Source organism: Rhodnius prolixus, unplaced genomic scaffold (genome assembly GCF_049639745.1).
Source record: "Rhodnius prolixus isolate KJV_2025 unplaced genomic scaffold, Rpr scaffold_4, whole genome shotgun sequence".
In the NCBI taxonomy this organism is placed as follows: Eukaryota; Metazoa; Arthropoda; class Insecta; order Hemiptera; family Reduviidae; genus Rhodnius; species Rhodnius prolixus.
The window spans coordinates 7744658-7765426 of record NW_027411614.1 but is presented as its reverse complement, the minus strand read 5'-3'; the positions used below and the strand labels follow the sequence as shown (position 1 = coordinate 7765426).

The window sequence follows — 20769 nt, the reverse complement described above, 5'->3', positions numbered from 1 at the left end:
TCAAAAGTACTAATTATCTGGTAAAACCAAATGGGCTGACAAACACCTTAATTGTTTTTATAATTATATTGATTTTTAAATATCATTTACTATAGATTGGTATGATTTTTGCGAGAAATTAGAGAAAACCTTGAATAATGTGTTATAACATATAGTCCTAATTGATACCATGCTTGCTTAAAATTACACTCAACAAATTAACATATTGTGCAATTGTTCACGAATAAATTATAAGTATTGTATTTATAAAAAAACGCATATACAAAGTTAATTTTAACTATAAATGATGCGATACCAGTTAAAAAAAAATCAATAATTTATCTGATTGAATTTGTTACTATTACAAACATTGTTTTATATCTTAAGAGAGGGAACCTTGTTGAAGAATTCAAGAGGGGAGGTCTTTATTTGCAGGATACAATTTTCTAAAACAGTGAGTCCTGGGAACATTCTGTTACTCAGCGCATACGGATAGACATGTAAGTTCTGATACAAGTATATTCTTTTTAATTAATACAACTAATTATATCGTAAATGTTTGCTGCAATTATATTGCCTAAAAAGAAAAAAAAAACAACATAAAATTACAAGTCTTAAGTGGCGTTTCATACAGTGTAATAGAATTTATTGCAATTCAATAGGTGTTAAGTTCATATTGTCTATTACATCAGAAACCGGTCAACTTTCTTATTAGTTACTACATACAACTGATTACGGCAATTACATATTAATGAGTAAAAACTTATTAATGTATAATGAGTTCGTTAGTAGTAATAGTGTTTCAATTATTTATTTTACATCTATTATGTAGTATTGTTAGTAAAAATTTTAAAACTGAAATTTTTCTAGGAATATTCGCTTTAAGTTTCTCTGTGTAAATATCTCAAAAGCCAATTCTTTGAAAGTTTGAACTTCATTTTACGTTTTGGTATCAATAAATGCCTATGCCTTATATTTGCAAACTTTTTTCTAAAAAGTATTGTGGATTTTTTCGATTTTCAAAAAACTGTTATGTTAAGCTTGTCTCTAAATTACTCCTTCAAAGCGATTTACTATTCTAACACTTACGTTGTTACGTTTGTCGAAAATCGTTTAATCAAAAATAGAATTTTGCAGGATAAAAATAAGAGATTTTAGATTTAGTATTAAAAAAATATATATTCTTAATGATATCATCACAAATATCAAAATTATATTCACTAAGTATATTCATCAGCAAACTTTTAAATCTAGAGAAATTAATACTCAATTTCAGTTCAGTTACCATTATAGGGGTTCAATCACGCAATTCGAAACTTTCTCCCTAAGGAAATATTGCGAGGTCACCTATTTTTGGAAAAATGTAGATATGAAATTTTTATTCAACTTTCTGTTATAGTAAATATTGTTTTGTATCATCATTAAATTGACCCTACGTTCCTTTAAAGTTGGCCTCCTCAATTACTTCTTACCTCTTATTCTTTTTTTGGTCTCGAGTTCTGTACTTCTTTGTACCCAGAGTTTTCAGATCGATTTCTACATCATTCTGTCACGCAAAGAGGCCTTACTTTTCTTTTACATCACGACGACATGTACAAATTTCTAGATATACTAGAGCTTGGTATTCTATCAACCCATCTTACGTGAAACTGTTTACACTAGCGTAAACATTATGGCCATCAACTGCTAAGTTGCTCGAAATTGGTACTAGTCCACAAACAGACACAAACATTTACTTAGATAAATGCGCCACTAATAGAATGTAAAACTTTTAAAACAATGCACCCAGGATTCTTAAAAAAATGCATACTTTTGAATAAACTGTGTGTAATGATGTTTTTTTAGAAACAGTGAGAAAGGGTGGTTGTTTCCACATTTCTCTTCAATTTATGTCAAGGACCCATGGACTCTGCACATGTTACAAGCCACCCTAATCTCGTGGTACATCTGGCTGTATGCAAATGAAGCTATTCCACACAGTTGTTTATTTTTTGTTTTCTGATTTTGTTGTGAAATATTTTGTATAATTTACTTTCATTTTGTTAAGAGCAAATTAATCTTTCAATAACAGCACTTTGGCTGTTAACACTTTAATGTTTACTGAATAAGTGAGAACGCCAACAGGAAGTTGCATTTAGATAGTGTCTTCAAAGCCGAATCGATCCTAGCTTAGAAATCTATTTTGGTTAAGTGCTTGTTCATAGAATATAATCATAGAATGTAATCATGTATGGTTACATTTCATCATCAGTAAAGTTTGAGCATGTATAGTGTTGAGCTTTTGCAAGAAGAGCCCGATTGGTTGCATTCATCTGAGCATTCTCAGTCAGTCTGGGATACCTGCAGGAACATCAAGAAACCCTGAAGAAGTGGTTTGTCAGCTTCTCTTGTTGTCAGACACAAAAGAATAATCAAATATTTAGATCTAACACCATCTAAACAAAGCTTTGTCAGGTAGACTGAATAATTTACTTGTGCTTACTCAAATTTCTGAATTAAACCATTTCTGGGATTGATAGAAGTAAATTTTGATTATTTCATGCGCAAAAGAATACCTCTACCGAATTCGAGACAAGAAGGAGATGTTGACTAAGCCCCATTTTCATTTAGATTTTGGACTTCGCTATCCGAGAAACCAAGGATAAAATTAAAAGTTGCAGCATTTATAATATTAGAACCTACAACCGGGATAGCAGCCTCTGTTAGCATGTGCTGATATCATGGTGCTCTTGAAAATGATCTAATTTAATTTAAGAATACTCTCATAAGATTATAGTTCAAGATAAGTATCAATGCTGAGAACACCGAGGTTATCAGCGGGAAAGTGTACATATAGAATAACGCGGGTTACACGTTGTGGTTATTGAGAAGGAATCAACCTGCAGGTAGAACTTCTTAAATAAGACCAGCAATCAACATTTTCGAAGAGATCCGGCTGAGTCTTGTCAACAGACCATAACAGATTTCTCTTACTTAGGCTTATTTTTGCTAGTGGCAAAAAACCAATGCAAGCCATGGAACCAAGGTCTAAAGCTCAAAGCTTTCCATCATAAAAGGTTTGATGGGGAATCCACCCAGGAAAGAAATGGAAAAGAATATATGTGCGCTCCCAATTAGTAGAGAGGAATTTGACTTTGAACATTGTAATGTCTGTCACATTATGTCTGATTGGGCCTTGAAGTGAAGTCAAGTAATCGCCTATTTTGTCAGGCGGGGCTTAACGTCCAACTACCAATTAGGTGTCTTGGACGGAGGCGACTAGCAAACATACTTTACTGTAAATTTCTTTGATTAAATAAAATCCAAGGCCTAAGACCAGCTCCACCAGGAATCGAACCCAGTACCACAATACATATTAGTAGCTTCGCAGGTCTCGCCTCTAACCGCTCGGCTACCGTGGCGCCTGATTGGGCCTTGATGTTTTCTTTTATTTCAATATGCGATACAAATAATTTTAACCAACTTGCTTATTTAATTTTTTTCGTTGCTGCTTTCACAAAATTATGTATTTCATTTCAAGCAGTACATTATTATTTAAATATATTGTTGTATCAGGAAATAATATAATTTTCAGCCACTAACCTTAATCACTTGCTAGAATGTACTTTTAAATGAAATGAAATTTTACTTTCAAGTAGATTATAAACAGATTAAAAACTTCAAACACCCTTGAATAACTATTCCTATTTCCTCAGTAGCAGATTGGGATGTCAATAGTTACATTTCAAAGTCAAATTAACGGTCCTATATAATTATATAGATTCGAAATTAGATCTAACAAACAAGGAAAAAAAGAAATAAAACCTTGACCGGCTGCAGCCATCAAGCCTATAATCTAGGTCCTCAATTTTGTAATCATGTATAGTAAAAACTTATTTTCCACTGAGACTTAATCTGGATTTTTCCTACTCATTTTGGATTAAAAAGGAGGAAAAATCTTGGAGACGATTTGATATACAAATTATGAAAATTAAATAGCAGGTTGGAGTCTTTTAGCAATAAATTTTTACTTCCTCTTACATCTAGCTTCTTCTAAAGTAAACATGTCAAATTTTTGAATTACATAGATTTCTCAGAAAATACGTAATATGGCTTTGGAATCACTTATGTCAGTTTCTGTTTTAACATATTTCTCTAAAAAAGATAAATCTTAGATCTCACAGTATTTCACAATTATTTCCAACAGGTCATCCAAAATACACCACTTTTTCGATAGTGGTTACGATTTTATTTTCAAACGTCTGATTTAAGTTCATACATAAGACTTATTACTTTATTTGAAACGCTTACAAAAAAAAAAATCCTAATTTTTTTTTTGCTGATATTCGTTTTGCATTTTTCTCAACTTCCTGTTCAGAATCATCTAATTTTACTGCTCTGCAATATATTTTGAATAACATCAAGAAAACTATTGTTTCTTGCTTTAATCATCGGTTGGACTCAGGGAATCACAAGATATCCTGATAGACACGTCTAAAAACAAATTTTGCGCTGAACGATACGACGATCTCGTTAAAACATCTTCAAGACAGCAGCACTTCTGAAACCGTCTAAACAAACAGCATATAATTTTAATACAACTGAGCAAGTTTATCAACTTAATTGCAGGCTTGACTTTATTTCCTTGCTTACTTTAATAACAAAAAATTATTCCATAGCAAATAATTGGTTCTTTTTGTATAACAGATGCTAAATTAGCGTCCCTGCTATATCAATAATTATTATTGGCAATACTCTTTTAACCTTCAAATTGAAAGGTATCTTGGACTGTATTTTTTTACTTTTTAAACCAAATGAGATTTTAATGATCTATAAAATATTAATATTGCTTTTCTTAATATTTCCCACTTTATAACGCGTAAGGTAACGCTTGAATATTTAATGTCTCCGTGCAAAAATATCTACTCTTCCACGCGATAATCTTATGGATTATCTCAACATTTGCAGGTGTAAAATATAAATGTCATAATTAATAAAATAAATTACTTAGAACATTGTTGTAATTTGTTGCGCACGCTTGCGAAAACAAAGACACATTAAGTAACAATATCTTTACCACAGTATACTCTTCAGTACTTTACTCTCTTTTTGTTCGAATACCTAGTACACACTTTGATCCATATTTGGCGCATGACTCACTTTATATAAGATGTACATAATGATGCGAAACGAACTCACTCGACTGTTACATTGCGTGTTCACAAGGGCATTCAGTTCTTAGGTCTCCCCAAGCTTGTCTGTTAAGTAGTTCTCTAATTAGAGAACTTTACTTTTCAAATAAAAAGAAAAATATAGGTGTTAAGTTTTTTATTTAAGTATACAATGCATAGGGGTAAGAGTTGATGTCTGGATATGCCTACTTTTAATGGAGATTACTTTAAATGTTGTTAGCTCCGCAGTGTTGGTAATAATTTAGCTGGTTTTAGATGTCGTAGCACGCATATCTATTGTACCCCTGACCGGAGACATTCTCAAGGAAACGAAACATCGTTTAAGTTGAAATCTCTACGCCAATCAACCTCTGTTGATTGATGAAAGTCCAAAACCGATCAGGGATACAATAAGCGTACATACTACATCGGATAGAATCAGCGAAATAATTTGAAACGTTAGTTCAGTATAGGCAAACAATAATTACAATATTTATTGTATGTAAACAAATAAAACAGGATGAGAAGACTATTGCTCGCTGCAGGATGTTTGTGCTTAGCGCACATCGTCGCTGGTTATGGATCCGGAGCACCTACCGAAGCCTGTGGAGACCTTACACCTCAACATCCGGCTAAACCTAAAACTACCAGATCTCCGTACATGATCCATGTGTCCAAAACAAGAATTAGGTCTAATGAATCAGTCGATGTTACACTCAAACGTAAGTTCACCTAAACTAATTAATGTACTATGCTGATTTCTTGCTGTAACTTTTATTAAAATTAATTCCATTTCACTACGTTAATTTTTAAATTAATTATAATAAATATTCAAAAAATCCTTTTCTCAGCTATAAAAGACGATACATTCCAAGGATTTCTTATTCAAGCAAGAGTAGGGGCCACACCAGTTGGAAAATTTTCAATTCCCAACAATAACGGAGATGTAAAACTGCTAAATTGTTCACCAGGTGCTCAGGTAAATAATTCTTAAGTGTTATTCAAGCAAAATCAAATCGATTACATATATAGTAAGATTGATTATAGTGAACAATCAATAATATCCACTGCACTTAATGATGTTATACGTACATTATTCAAAATATTCTTATTTATGCAGGATGCAGTGACCCATTCTAGTCCCAAAGAGAAAAAAGAAATAACTGTTACATGGACACCGCCTCCAGGACTTACAGAACAAGTTATATTTTAGTAAGTGATCACTTTAACTTTATTCTCATATTTTTACGATGTTAAGAGCCAATCTGTATGGAAGTTATTTAAAATTTAAAATTGATTCTTAGGAAATAAGCATCGTAATTTTCACTGCACGATGGGGTAGCTCTGAAGCAGTTTGCGTAAATATGTTCTTTCACGTTTCTGAGATTTGACAGAGAGGGTAATGACGTAAAACAAGAGGTTACCCAGAGAATTTCACAACCGAACATGGCTGCTTGCACGTACTTCTTAAAGCAGAAATTTATTTATGGCCACCACGTCAACTAAGTATTGTTAAGTTTAATATGCCACGCAAGGAAACAAGGCTTGATCTTAACGAAAGCGTCAAAGATAAAACTACGCCTTAGAGAAAGATTTGGCACAGCTATGGAATAGTAAATTGTATGACGCCTGAAGATGTATTGGCTAGGCTATTTGAGGAAGTAGATAAGTTTATTAAATCCAGTTAAGCGAGATTGCCATCGATATGGAGATCACTGAAACCCTGTAAAAGACTGTTATAAGGTAAAGATGAAAAGTTGGAACTTTAATCGATGGGCGTTACTACAAATGACGACCGACAACTGAATTTTCAAAATTAGCAGATTACGGCGAGGGATATAAAAAGATGACATGGAATTATTGATAAGGTTAGACTCCAGAAATGGGCTGTATTAAGTCATAACTTAGCAATTAATAAAAAATACCTAGTGCATTTAGACATCGCAGGCAGTCCTTTTAAAAAATTTCTTATTAACTCTGCTTACTTTTATTTAAGCAAATGGATAGATAAGTGAAGATTTGGTTCTGTTGTATTGTTCGGTTTGATTAATCAATAAGAAATAATATTTTTGCATTCAAAATAGCTTAATACTTTTTTCACCTGATTAATTGAAACTTCGAAAATGCAAGTTTCTAGTTTCCTTCTTTTTAGAGAATGAGAAACTGAATATACGTAACGGCAAATAAATTTTGTATTCGATAAGCAAGTTTTTCTCCATTGACAAAAGTAGAGCCACAAATTAAAATTAAAAAAAAAAAATAGTGTACTTGAATTGATACTATTCACATTTATTTACTTGGATTGAATTCACTTTATATCATATCACAAATAAATTAAGAAATATATATTTCATGAAAGAAATGACATTTAAGAAGCTTTGCCGCTTGCTAGTTACAGAGTTGATGTAAACAAAAAGATTTCATGAAAATAATACTGTCGAGAGATGCTTCAGATAGTTATGAACTGTATAAAGTATCTTCAAAACGAACTTTTTTAACAAAATTGAATTTTTCAAAAGGAACGTGCAAAACTGAAATTACTTTTCTACTTATTTTTCTGGCTTCTTTTAAATTCCTTATAATTCCACGAACTTATTCTACGTTTATCTCTAAAACTATATTAATAAAGAATATTATTCTTAGTCGAATAGTTTATATAGAATAGAATATATTCTTAGTTAAATAATCTTCCTTACATTTTATATCAAATCTACCTATAGAATCCTTAATTCCTACAAGCTGCAACAATATATTCCGGAATTTTGAAGAGAACAGGTGTACAGCAAACGATAATATTCGTTAAAATGTCTTAAAAAACCTGTATGATTCTTCTCCGGTCCATTTGCTGACTGCAGTTAATCTCTATTCAGACAAAAGTTGATGAATTCAGTGACACCTTAGCGAGGTATTTTCTAAAGTTTACCTAGAAACTACATTCTGACTGTACATAAAAACTCGATTAGTACTTTTAATCCATAACAAAAAAATAATAAAATTATCTCTTTTTCACCAATAATTACTATAATGCCTATCAATACGTAATTTTCTTTCTTTCTTTTTTTTACAGTTACACAGTCGCTAAGACTGGCGATGAATATTGGGTAGCGCAAAAATCACGCACCGTTTCTGTGCATTAGCGAAGACAAAGATGCTGCCAAAACAAATTAATTAAAAGAATCAAAGCAGTGGAACAGAAGCAATTGTCTTTCTATACTATATTTTTTTTTATATATATAGATAGCGTATCTTTATTATTAAATGATAATATATAAAATAAAAAGGTATATTAAAAACCTAGATTTAGCTACATTCGAACAGTGATTACAAGCGTTAAGTAAAAAAAAAATTAAGATTGTGTATGTCGGATTTACGAAAGTCGTAACTAGCAGTCATGTAAAGATATTGTGAAGAAAATGTTCAATTGTTTTTTGACGAAAAAATGATAACAATAAACGTTTGTTACTTGTCTAATACCAAGTTGGACAATACATTTAAATTGAGAGTATCATAAATTATAAGATTAAAACAAAATAAATTTATTAAATTTGTATATTTCTTTTTTTATTTCCTTTTAATTAACTAAATTTATACTCAAATGAAGCCTTATACTTCCTCTCTCTCTCTCTCTGCTGAAAAGGAAGAATTTAAATCTTATCAATTCGATTTTTAACCGAAATATCTATTTTGTGTACTGTGAACACAACTAAGTGGTCTTAAGTAGGTTTCTCCCAAAAAATAGGAGCTAGGCGTAAAGATTTCAATGGAAGTTAAACATATATATATATATTCATATATATCCACTATATCTTTCGGTTCTCGAAAGATATGTTAAATAAATCGGAAGTAAATCCGACTGACTAAAAGGAGGGAAATCCCATCTTCTGGTGAAAATAGAGATGGAACAACACTGCAGTCTTCTGTACATTTTGCAAACAAAGCCAGATTTCTTGACATTAATCTATTTCCAAATTTTTTCAAAGCGAAAGATCTATTCCTTTTTTCTGCAAAACATATTTAATAATTATTTATCCAGATAGACAATCATTTTAAAACATTACTTTTTACCTTTTAAGCGCCCGCTAAAGTTTCATGTTGACGAGTTTTGCCCCCTAATCTCTGAACCAAATTTAAGTTTCGATGATATTTCAATTTATCCTAATCCATTAATGAACGGAGTTTTATTCTCTTAAAATTAAAATGTTTCACCGTCTTAAGTCGTCAAGGCAGAAAGGATTTCATCTACAGCTATACCTCTAAACCTAGTGCAGCCTACAGTTCCTCTGGATCTTTATGGCACAAGCTGAATCAAGGGCGCAAAATCAGAACTGAGCATGAATCACCTACCATCCACAGCAGTCCGACCAAATATGACAATAACCTTCACGGTTCTAAGCTAATTCTCGGCCACCTAATTATGGCTAAGAACCCGTCATAATATACTTGGTATTCTCACCTGGCATTAGTAGAGGGCACAGTAGATCTAATAAACAGACAGTTTAACGACTGAATTATTTGGAACGAATCAATACGAATATCTTACGTTGTTTAATTGTGTTGTATATTCTTTAATTTCTACAATTTTCAAAGGCACTAAAACAATAAGTTTTACCTTTTTATAATCATTTTTAAAATGGAAATACACTGTTAAAAGGCATTTAGTGATATCAGTTACAGTAGTGTAATAAATAAGTAACTAAAATGAATTACCATTCATTACCGTATAAGTTATAAATAGAACTTAAATTCTCTTTACTAAGTTGATAATCTGGGCCCAGAAAAACTGTAAGTTATTCAAAGCATTAAAGTCACCCACCGACAAACAATAATAAGCTGGTAAACCAAGCTTTGATGATGGATCAAAATCTGAACACAAGCACGCTTGCAAATTCAACGATACATTCACATTGATTGCTGATATGCAATAATAAGTAAATGCAATAAAAGGCAGGCATAATCTATTCTAAAAAACGAAGCTTAATAGCGTCAATTAAGCACTTTCATTTTTAAAAAAAATTAAGTTTCATTATTAAAGACTCAATTAAGTAAATTTTATTTTAAATATGTACCATAAATGCCCATTAGAGATAAGATAAACAAAAATTTGTGTTGCCTTGTTATAATACTGAGGTTTTGGTGGGGATAGTAAAAAAAAGAAGAAGATGCCTATTTAACTATTGTTATGTAAGTTACTCTAGATTTATTTGAAATAAATTGGAAATTTACAGAACCAACAGGAGATAAAATCCTAGTGTTATAGTAAAAACTAATATTAAAAATCTGGCAGGAACACACTCAACTACATATCTCTTACCACAATTGATTCTGAAAAAACTTTATGAAACATAGCACGAGGGAGATAAAGTGGAGGATCTACCAATTAGGGTACTCTGTAACACTAGGTAAATCTCATTGGCCATTGAGGACTGGGCACTAATCACTGAGATGGTTGCAAGAATTCGATTAGACGGTGGCATTTGATTAATCAGGACACTTATGGGATTCCTATTCTTCATGAATAGTTAACATTAGAAACATGATAAGGAACGTTTGTGACTTGAGGAAGGAGAATGGATGCAAGGGGAAGTAGAGTGCTTGGTCATCCCAAACTTCATTCCATAGGCTCAGAATTGTACATTACTCTAGTTCTAAAAATTCTCATTTTCAGTTATTACGAAGTATAGTATTTTCATTCTTACATGAAGAACTTACGAAGTCGTTTGACCACGAACGGATTTAAGTAGTGTACTTCTATAACCAGATTCGGTACTACGGTCCCATAGAGGAAAACTGAAGAATGGCGGTGTATTGCTCTTATTTATAACATTTAATTAGCAATTTCGTTTACTATTATTCTAGGGAGTTCATGTGGGTATGAAGTTCCCTAGAAGCCAGAATAAGATCGCTATTTCGAGCAATAAAGCCGAAAAATGACTAAAATTCACAAAATTGATTCAATAAAAGTGACACTTCTGCTCTATAATATTTTTCAAATTTAACATTTAGCTTGGGAATTGAATTCATTCATATTACCACAATACAAGTACTGAGATCGCTCACAATACATACAACAGGCAACAAACTCAAATCTCTCTCCCAAAACTGCCTTAAGAAAATTTTTTTTCCCTGAAATAATGTTTCAAATAAAGTTATACTTGTGTACCATGTCAACACAAAATACATATAACGAAAATTGTTGGAGCTATTTATGAGAAAATTTTTCAAATTGAAAAATCAATTTGGATTCAACCAAGTAGTACTCATTTTGTACCCAAGCTTACTGCAGGGCCATGGTAGCAGTGATATAACCTTTCAAATTTAAACTTTAAGTTTTTAAGAAATATTGAAAAAGTAAAAGTTTATATAAAGCTGGGTTTAAATTCACATGTGCTCTAACATATTCTGGGATCCTCTTTTTTTATATGGACGTATCCATTAGACATTCTTGGATTAGTTACAAATATATCTCAGGTGTTCTAAAACAATTCTGCAAAAATTCCAAACTGTGTGGCAACATTGCAAAGCCAATGTGGAAAATACAAGTTTTTATATATAATATATACAAAGTATGGGGGCTGCCTTAAGCAGTGACGAAGGAGTTTTGAAACTGTTTCTGCTTTGTTCGTTCAGCTTATAGACCAGTGTAACAGTTGTTTTTAATAAGATTACGCTGTCCATCACCGATCAGTGCTCTAAAAAAGCTATGGACAACAACAGCTTCAGATTCTAATTAAAAGTAAAATTGTTTTTGTAATAAATATAGAATATTTAAGGAACTCAAATCTTTTTTTAAATTTTTTATAATACATTTTTATTGAACCCAATGAGCTTTACACATTTTAGGGGCACTTTGGATATTTAATCAATTATTTATTTAAATAAACTGGAATAATTGTTGGGGAACAATTTTCTTTTTTTTGAAAATTCCAATAATTACTTTAATACAAGAAATTAGTATGAATAATTGATGAAAAGAAAAAAAAAAAAGAGACAATTTTAGAGAAAACTAGCCCAAATGCACTACAAAAGTTTGCAAAATAAAAAATAAGGGAACCTCCCATTCTTTAATTACAGAAAATAATTTAGAGATAAATGAGGTGAAGCTCGAGAAGGAAAATAAATTAAGCGAAATGTCAGTAATATTAAAAACCAGGTACGTTACAATTTTTTTTTTTTTTAATTGCTTCTTACTTATCTCTAACAGGGTATAAAAAAAAATACAAATCATTAAAATAGCTTCTTGGTTAAAAAACAAAGAAACAAACAAAAATAAAATAAGAAAACAATGACGAAATACATCTGGGATTTAACTGAGAAATTTTTATGGACTTCATCACTTTTAAGGATTTCATCGTCGTAGCATGTTTGTTAGTATCCAGTACTGGATTTTCAATCAACCTCAAAGAATGTATCACCAGATTTGTTGGGCAAAATTTAGTTTTTACACACAAATACAAAGCTTCACCTTTTCCCCTCTCTACTTGACTCTACTACTTAACAGTTTAACTCAGTGAGGAGACAACGTGACAGAAACTCGAAGTCAAATTACTTAACAAACTTGATGATTCACTTATCTGAAATAATGAAAAATACGAAACCTAACAGAATAATAATAATTTTTATGCATGCATAATAATTAGCATGCTATGAGATGAAATCATTAATATTGTTCAGCATTTCGGCTTCAACCTAGTGTTCAACCAATTCTTTCAATTCTAAGTAGTCTTAATTTTAGAATATGAAATAAAAATTGTGAAATAAAAAAAATGGTTTAAATATGTTAAATTTCTAAAAGCTAATCACAGAAAATTGATTTTTTTTTTTTTAATCTTTTTCTTAGACACAACGTATGAAATAATGCGAATCAGTGAAAGAAACTTACAATAAAAGGGACGAATAAGTCCCGACTCTTAATGTAAAAATATATTTAGGATGGGGCACTGAGTGCTTCAAAGAGAATAACAGAAAAGCAAAAAAAGGCGAACATTTTTGGTGATTATTTCAATGATATTTTCTCCCAAAGTATTGGTATAGAAAATTCGCCTTTCAATATTACCTCTCCAATCAAAAAAACAACATACTGTTTCGAAGAGCACAATTCTTTTTTTAAAAAAGAAAGAAAAAAAAATCGATGAATGATAATAGTATACGCACATAAGTGACTTGCTTTTTTCCCTCTGTTTTGTTTGAGAAACATAAATATGTACAGACTAACAAAATTTCCACCTATTGCCACACTCGTTGCACATTACAAAGGTAGTCATTGGTTCATCAGCACTTCGTGTTTGCACCTAGAAAAATAAATTAGAACTTAATTTTTTCCATACTAGTTCCATTTATACAAGAGGTCAGCATAATAAATTGATATAAAATTCTACAGAAAAAAGTAGGATTAGTGAATTATCTAAGAGATTATATGACAAAATCACGAATCATTACAGTAGTGCAATTTCCATTAAAATGGGAAAGTTGAAAAATGAAAATAGCTACGAATGAATTTCGGGTAGAAATAAAAATGAAAAACTGCAGACCAAGTCCAATGATGACGCTGAAAAAATTGGGCCAAAGGGCCAAGCGAAAAAATTGTTTCCTATGAATTTATTATCTTTTGCTCTTTCTTCGTATATATCAGCATGTTTTCCATCTTCTCTGCCAGCTCCCTGATTGATCAGAACATTTGCGGCATCACATTTGCTTGAATCTACTGCTTGAAACCCTTGAATAAAGGAGTTCCAACAAAGAAATTCAAAGAAACAATGAATAACATGAAGTGAGAATGAGACAGAAAAAAATTAGCTCAGATTACATCTGTACTCTACAATATTAAAGCTCCACTTCAACGGTACACATGCAGAAATGTTGAAAGAGGAATAAAAATTGCTCTTAAGGAAAATTCAGATGCAAGAAAAGAATGTCAGAAGTTTGGAGAGAAGCTCTGAATGTCCTATTACAAAGTAGAGGTAGGCTACCAAGCGAAAATTATCAGAGGAAACACTGCTTCATAATAAGTATAAGATTATTGTATGTACATTGCTACTACCAGATTAATGAGAGACTAAGTAGAATAGATGGGCGCAAAAGTATGAGACAATGTGAGAAGCAAGTGTCCACTTACTTGGATACACGTTTCACACAATCAGTGAGATGAAGTAATAGGGGCGTTAATGACATCTCGGAGAGATTACGGAAAATATAACTCTGGATAACAGAAAGGGTACTACGGAATTTCTCTAAAGAGACTAAATTACGGGTTAAATAAACATACATTGCAGAAAATCTGAGAAAATTCTTTGTTTATGGGAAATCTTTGGTCTTTATATACAAGATGATATTTGTCGGCATTCGAATCTAAAGGTACGGGAGCTTTTCTTTAGCTAAGATTAAGCCACCCACAAAGAAAAAGAGGCTACGATGATTGCTGAGCCATGCAGAATGAATATCGCCTAACAAGATTCGAGAAAGCGGACATTCAGAATTGCTATGAGAGGAGGAAATTCGTCGTTAAAATGATGGCCCTCCAAGAATAAAGTACAAAACTAGTAATAATCGTATAAAAGTAAGTACTCAGTTCGCAAATCCCTACATCTATAATACATTCTCGGGCACAACATGTAAAATTTAGTGAGTTGGCACTATGATTACGAGAGTGTTGGCAAACTAGTTTCCATGTGGGTTCGCTCAACCCTAGTAGTTTCATAGAACCTCCTTTGCAGGCCATTAAGTGGGAGCTAAGGGTGTCAAAGTGTCGTAAGGCTAGCCATCCAACTAGATGCTAACATCAGTAGTGGAAGTGCTAATGAATTATTAGTATGATCTAAAAACTAATACTAATGTGTTCAGTGAAATGACATAAAAAGTTCCCTCATAAATCTAAATTAATAGAAAACAAATTTCGAGATGCTCTTGAAAGCTACGAATATGAAATGAATGATACAGTTGGTCACATCAGAAATATTCCCATAGAAGAGAACAATGTTTAAATAAAAAAAATAAATAAATAAAAATACCTGATTATAAGTGCAATTTCTCTTCTTACATTTTGCACATTTCAAGAGATCAGTCTTTGTACCTTGTACAGTTGCCAATTGTGCGTCGTCAATTGATTCTTTTACAAATTTATTTCTAAGAGCTTTCATTTCATCGCTTGCCATTTCCTGTTAAATGATTAATTTATCCAATAATTAAATGGAAATCTAAATTAACTTAATTAAACAGTAATTACTGAGTATGTTAAAAGAAATAATTGTGATTATTTGAAGATCTGAGACATTGCACAAACAATAATGTCTCTGCACCTTGACGTGATCTATGTAATTCTTTCCAAATAGGGGCTCATCATTTACTTAATAACACTCCAGTAAAACGGTAGGGTGTTACAAAAGTGTTTACGGTTTTTTGTCAAAATATCAGCCCTGTTTAGTACTGTTTTCATGTATATTCAACAGCTTGTATGTTAAGCAAACTTTGTTACTTTCTACTTACACTGTTCATATCTGTATGGGCCGATGAGTACACTTAATACAGGCTCCTTTAATATATTAGCAGCAGAGTTGAAACATTTATATTCGTGGAAATGGAAAATATTATTTCTTACTTCTATGAGCTTTCAAGCTGTGAGCTATACAAATCTTTTACTAATAACTTTAAGAAACTTTTATTGTAAATGTTTGGTACAAATAACTAACCTCTGCTGTCATAACAGCTAGTTTATTAGCGGTTAAAGCTCCACATAGGAAGTTAGTCCTTAATTGAGGATTTTTGGTATCTTTTAAGTTCGATACACGTGATCTGACTCTGTTTTTATATCTGTTGTCAGTATTTTTGAACTCTTGGAAAATGGCCTCTTCAAGTTCTTCTGCTAGTTCTTCAGGTGTCGCACATCCTTCAAAAGGATCATCTACCACAAAAAAAAAGAAATAAAAGCAATAAGTATCATCAAATAAGAATATTAAGTATACAATTTACTTTTATTTAATCAAAAATATGTAAATAACAGTGAGTAATTTCTTTCTGCTGCGTGCAGGTTAAGCAATCTTAATAAAGCAGGGTAAATTTAAGAGCCTAATGAAAAATTTTAACCTCATGAGATATAATATCTTGGGTAATTCTACAACTACTTTTGAGTTATAGAATCAAGTTATACTATTTATAAGAGTTTCATTTATTCACTACCTTATTCTTTTAATTTTTCGATTCTTGGTTAGAGACTTTTTCCTTTGTTAAATTGTAGGAATGTACAAACACAATTTTTTCATTATAAAATGCAGAAAATAATAAGTTCCTTTAAAAATTCTGCGAAAATTCTTTCAGTACGTTACTTTTATTATTAGTAAAACAGTAGAGTGCATCTAAGTATTCGAAGAAAGTTACTATAACTGCTCCATCTTTAACTTCCACATGACCACCAATAATTGCACACCAATTTTTCTTTAAATTTGTGAAGTGATAAACAATTTTGATTAACTTTACAAATTAAAAGTATCCTAATTCCTTATCAAATCCCTGTGTAAATATAATCTAAAACCTCTACCATAATGAAACAAAAATTAAAAATAACATAAACATATGGAAAAAAATATTTGCACACATTGATTATAGAATTTCAAAGGTCGTTCACTAGTTAGTTGTTGTTATTATTTTCTCTCCCTCAGTATTCTAAACTGTGATAGAATGTTTGGAACTCTTTATAATTTGTGATAAATTGATAATGCTAAAAGAAGGGGAAACTGCTGATTTCTTAGAACTGAATTTTTCTACTGTAAGATACGTTATCAAGGGATATGAGGAACGAGGCATAACTGAAAACAGTTAATGTAAAGGTCGTCCGAAGAAGTTAAATGATAGAATGAAGAGAAAAATGAAACATGAAGCTCATGAAGAATCCGACGATAAGCGCGCAGGTTCTAGCTGATCTGGTGTAATCAACTTCTGGTGTCGGCGTAAGCGAAAGGAAAATAAGGAATGCTTTGCATTCTGACAGTCTCCACGGTTGAGTGCCAAGAAAGAAACCTTTCATTAGCGAAACGAACCGCAAAAAGCGGCTTGCTTTTGCCAGAAAGTTTCTAAAGAAGTCACTCTGCTTTTGAGAAAATGTAGTGCTCTTTGAAGAAAGCAAGTTCAATTTGATTGGATCTGATGGTCGTACGACAATCTGGCGTAGGCAAAATGAGGAACTGAAGTAGCAAAATGTTTCCGTTACAGTAAAACACGGAGGTAGACGTGTAATGGTTTGGGGATGTGTTGCCAATAATGGGGTGGGAAATCTTGTACTTATCGAAGGTAATTTAAATGCAGAAGGTTACGTGAACATTTTGTAACCTTAAAGCAAGTGCAGCAAATTTGGGAATCCAGCACCAATTCATTTTTCAATATGACAACGATCCGAAGCACACTGCTAGTAAAACTAAGGAGTAAATGCGAGGGGAGCCACAATAGATCCAAAGGGGTCGCAGCGGCGTAGGCCTTGAGGCCGCCCTAGTTTAATCTATCTAAAACTAAGGAGTGGTTAATATTTAACGTTCTGTGACATCTGCCCACCCTTCCAACAGTCCCCAGACTTGAATATTATTGAACATTTATGGCACATACTAGTTCAAAACGTTAGAAAACACCAAATCATCGGAAGGCATCATCTAAAAAATCTTTTAGTCGAAGAATGGAAAAGAATCAATCCAGATTTAATTTAAAATTTAGTCCACTATATGCCCAGACGTTTACAAGCAGTTATTGATGCTCAAGCACTTTTTACAAAACTTAATAAAATAAAATAAAGCCTACACAAATGGAAAACCATAATGTGCCAATACTTTTTTCCAACAGTTTACGTAAGTTTCTCTTTTTACTTAACTGTGACAGAAAATTTTTCATTTTATTTATTCAAATATTTGGTCAGTTTTAGATATACTTTTTATTTTAAGCAGTTAACTGAAATTTATTATTAACTAAATTCATTATCTTAAGAAAAAACTAGGTGTGCAAATACTTTTTGCCGCCACTATATATTAAGGAACCTTTAGAATAGAGTTAGTAAAATAAGTTTATTCTTGTAAAATGTTAACATTCTTAAAAGACGAAAAAATAATCGAGGCTAAAGGATTTACGCGTCATCATCTCCAATGTCTTGTCATCCTCTTGAAACTTTCATCCATTTCCAATTCAAGTAAAGTGCTTTAGCTCGTCAATTCGCAAATCACGAGAGATATCTGACACCTCAAGTATTTACAGTTTAGAACAAATCAAGTTTCAAAATTGTTATTTTACTTGTTATAAAAAAATTATTAAAACAAGTATTATGCCCCTAGGAGTTTTTGTCAATAATTTGCTTTATTTTCTATGTTCATATTTAAATCTGAAGCAATGATTATTAAAAGTTGTAGTAACTTTATAGGAATTATTCATAATCCGGCCTATAAAATACAATACAATTATACAGAAATGAGTATGTATCAGTTTATGCAGCGGGCGTTGATAAGATGCACATGCCTTTATTGAAGTATTATTTTGTCAACCACTTACATAAACTTAAGAATTAGAAATAATCCTTCAGCTGAAAAAAGTGCTTAATATTCTGAACTTTTGGTTAATTTTCAAAAAACAATTTATAATTTTATTACACAATTGACTTCACTTCACATTGGTGTAAAATTGTATATTTTTTTTGTATAGACTTCTACTTATGGTGATCCTGTCACAACTACAACTACAAAAGTTGTAAAGTTACAACTACGAAAATTGGTATAAGAGAAAGTCGCGTAGTTTTTTTTTTTTTTAAATAGTTTTTTCTTCTTAAAATTATATTAGTACATAAACAAAAAGAACTTACTGTGATCAGTTTTCAAGGCAGACACCAATAATTCTCTACATTTCAACCTGACAGCATCTGTGGTATTTGCTGGTGGAAACGACGTATGTTTCGTTTTGTCCTTTTTTATATCCTCTTCTTTCCTTTCTTCTTTAATGGTTGGTTTACTGGCTGGTTTCTTTGAGCTGCTAGTTGGAGTACTTTCTTTACCTATGTTGGGACCTAACAGACAATGATAGTTAATTATAGAATATAATATTGTGAATAACAGAAAATGCTGCAACTATTATACATATTTTCAACTAAGAACCTTCATAAAAATAAAATGTCTTCTGGTAGTCATTCATGAACGGTGTGTAAACCACCGTAAGTAGTTAGATACTGAGACAGTTATAAAATTAAATTACAATACTTATTACCGAAGTTTACCAACTTTTTTGGGGGGAGAACAATATTTTTTGATAGAATGCTCTTTGGATGAACCTCTAAGATTACAGTATCTGGCAAAGAATATGAATGGGGTGAATGACAAAATGACTAAAGTAACAAAATTGCTGGAAGTCAAAGGTGAAGATCAGACGAATAATATCTATTTGTGCACAGTAGGGTTGCTCATATTACTTTTTATCCCTATTAAAAGCAAAAATTTAATTTATTGCATTATATTTCCTTTATTTTATTAACTTATTTCACTTATGTTATATATTTTATTTACTAATTTATTATTATTTCGTTTGAAAATTGAGGGGGAAAAATTAATTTGTTTGTACATAATTATTAAACCAAACAGAAAAGATAAGATTCCAGATTTTTAGTATATCATGAGAAGTTCACATTCTGCGACTAACAAAATCTGAGAGAATCACAATTATTTGCAGGGTTTCTCTTTACTATCACTTTCATCGTAAATTTTTACGATCTTTTAGCCAAAAGTTGTTAAAAGATAAAAAAAAAGGATACATACAATTAAATTAAACAATAATAACTGAAACTATCAAAATAGAAATGATTTGCATATTTAAATTAAAAAAATATCTTTAGAAAACAGTGACTTCTAATATATCAATTCAAAAGGAGAAAAATGAAAGACGAAAATAAACAATAAGATGTAAATAAACAATGTATATCCATCTTGAAATGCAGAATTAACCAAAATTAAAGCACTAATAAAATTTGAAAAGAAAAATGTTTACTAGAATATTAGATTAATGGTTATAAATTACCCAAAAACTTTTTCCAATTCTTGATGAGAGTTTTTGAAAGGCTTATAACTTCATCATCATTACTTGACTTTCGAAGGGCATTTACAGTCATTCCTATCCTTGTTTTTGTTAATATTTCCAAGTTTACTGGTAAATTCTGTAAGGCTTTTAACAGCTCCAACGCTTGCTCTTGTCCCTACAATAAGAACATGAGATCGGTTAACAAAATAATATTGTTCATAATTTAAAAGAAGAAGAACCTTCCTAAAAAACTTTAACCCACATAAATAGCATCACTGAATGTGTTTACTAAGATATGAGAGGACTTTTTATCTTAAGCCAAATGTTTTATACTTACATCTCCTGAAGTCATCTTTGTTAGCTTCTTCTGGATACGCATCACATCTTCTTCAACACTCATTTTAATGAACTACAAACTCTTGTTTAATTTCTGCCAAAAATATCACTTCTATGTTTAATAAAATTGTTGATACACTCACTAACTACCTTCTCCAAAGCCTCCTATTGTCAACGAAATGAAAGACGGCTGCAAGGGGAATATAAACCACTGCCTTCTATATAAACAAAACGTAAACCGAAACATTTCCATCAGCAATATTTTACGGTGAACATTAAAATG

The 20769-nt window shown here is 31.5% G+C and overlaps 3 protein-coding genes across 3 annotated transcripts in view; 1 reads left to right on the top strand and 2 right to left on the bottom strand.

Moving 5' to 3' along the window:
* LOC141455808 (BTB/POZ domain-containing protein 6-like) overlaps positions 1 to 13369 on the bottom strand; it is a 33942-nt gene extending 20573 nt beyond the window's left edge. Inside the window, exon 1 of the mRNA XM_074131225.1 lies at positions 13281 to 13369. The gene's annotated coding sequence lies outside the window, so the exon portion shown is untranslated. The remainder of the gene's footprint in view (positions 1 to 13280) is intronic.
* Positions 322 to 8679, top strand: l(2)34Fc (reeler domain-containing lethal (2) 34Fc). Its single transcript, XM_074131239.1, has 5 exons — positions 322 to 479; positions 5649 to 5851; positions 5981 to 6108; positions 6250 to 6341; positions 8197 to 8679. Coding segments are annotated over exons 1-5 (495 nt in total). The 5' UTR covers positions 322 to 477; the 3' UTR covers positions 8267 to 8679.
* On the bottom strand, positions 13281 to 20690 carry TfIIS (RNA polymerase II elongation factor). The gene is made up of 6 exons (XM_074131232.1): positions 20488 to 20690; positions 20151 to 20325; positions 18949 to 19149; positions 15812 to 16023; positions 15134 to 15280; positions 13281 to 13417 (listed from the first exon to the last, which is right to left on the bottom strand). The coding sequence occupies exons 1-6, from the start codon at positions 20548 to 20550 to the stop codon at positions 13337 to 13339; spliced, it is 879 nt and encodes a 292-aa protein (XP_073987333.1). The 5' UTR covers positions 20551 to 20690; the 3' UTR covers positions 13281 to 13336.
* Positions 20691 to 20769: the final 79 nt, after the last annotated feature.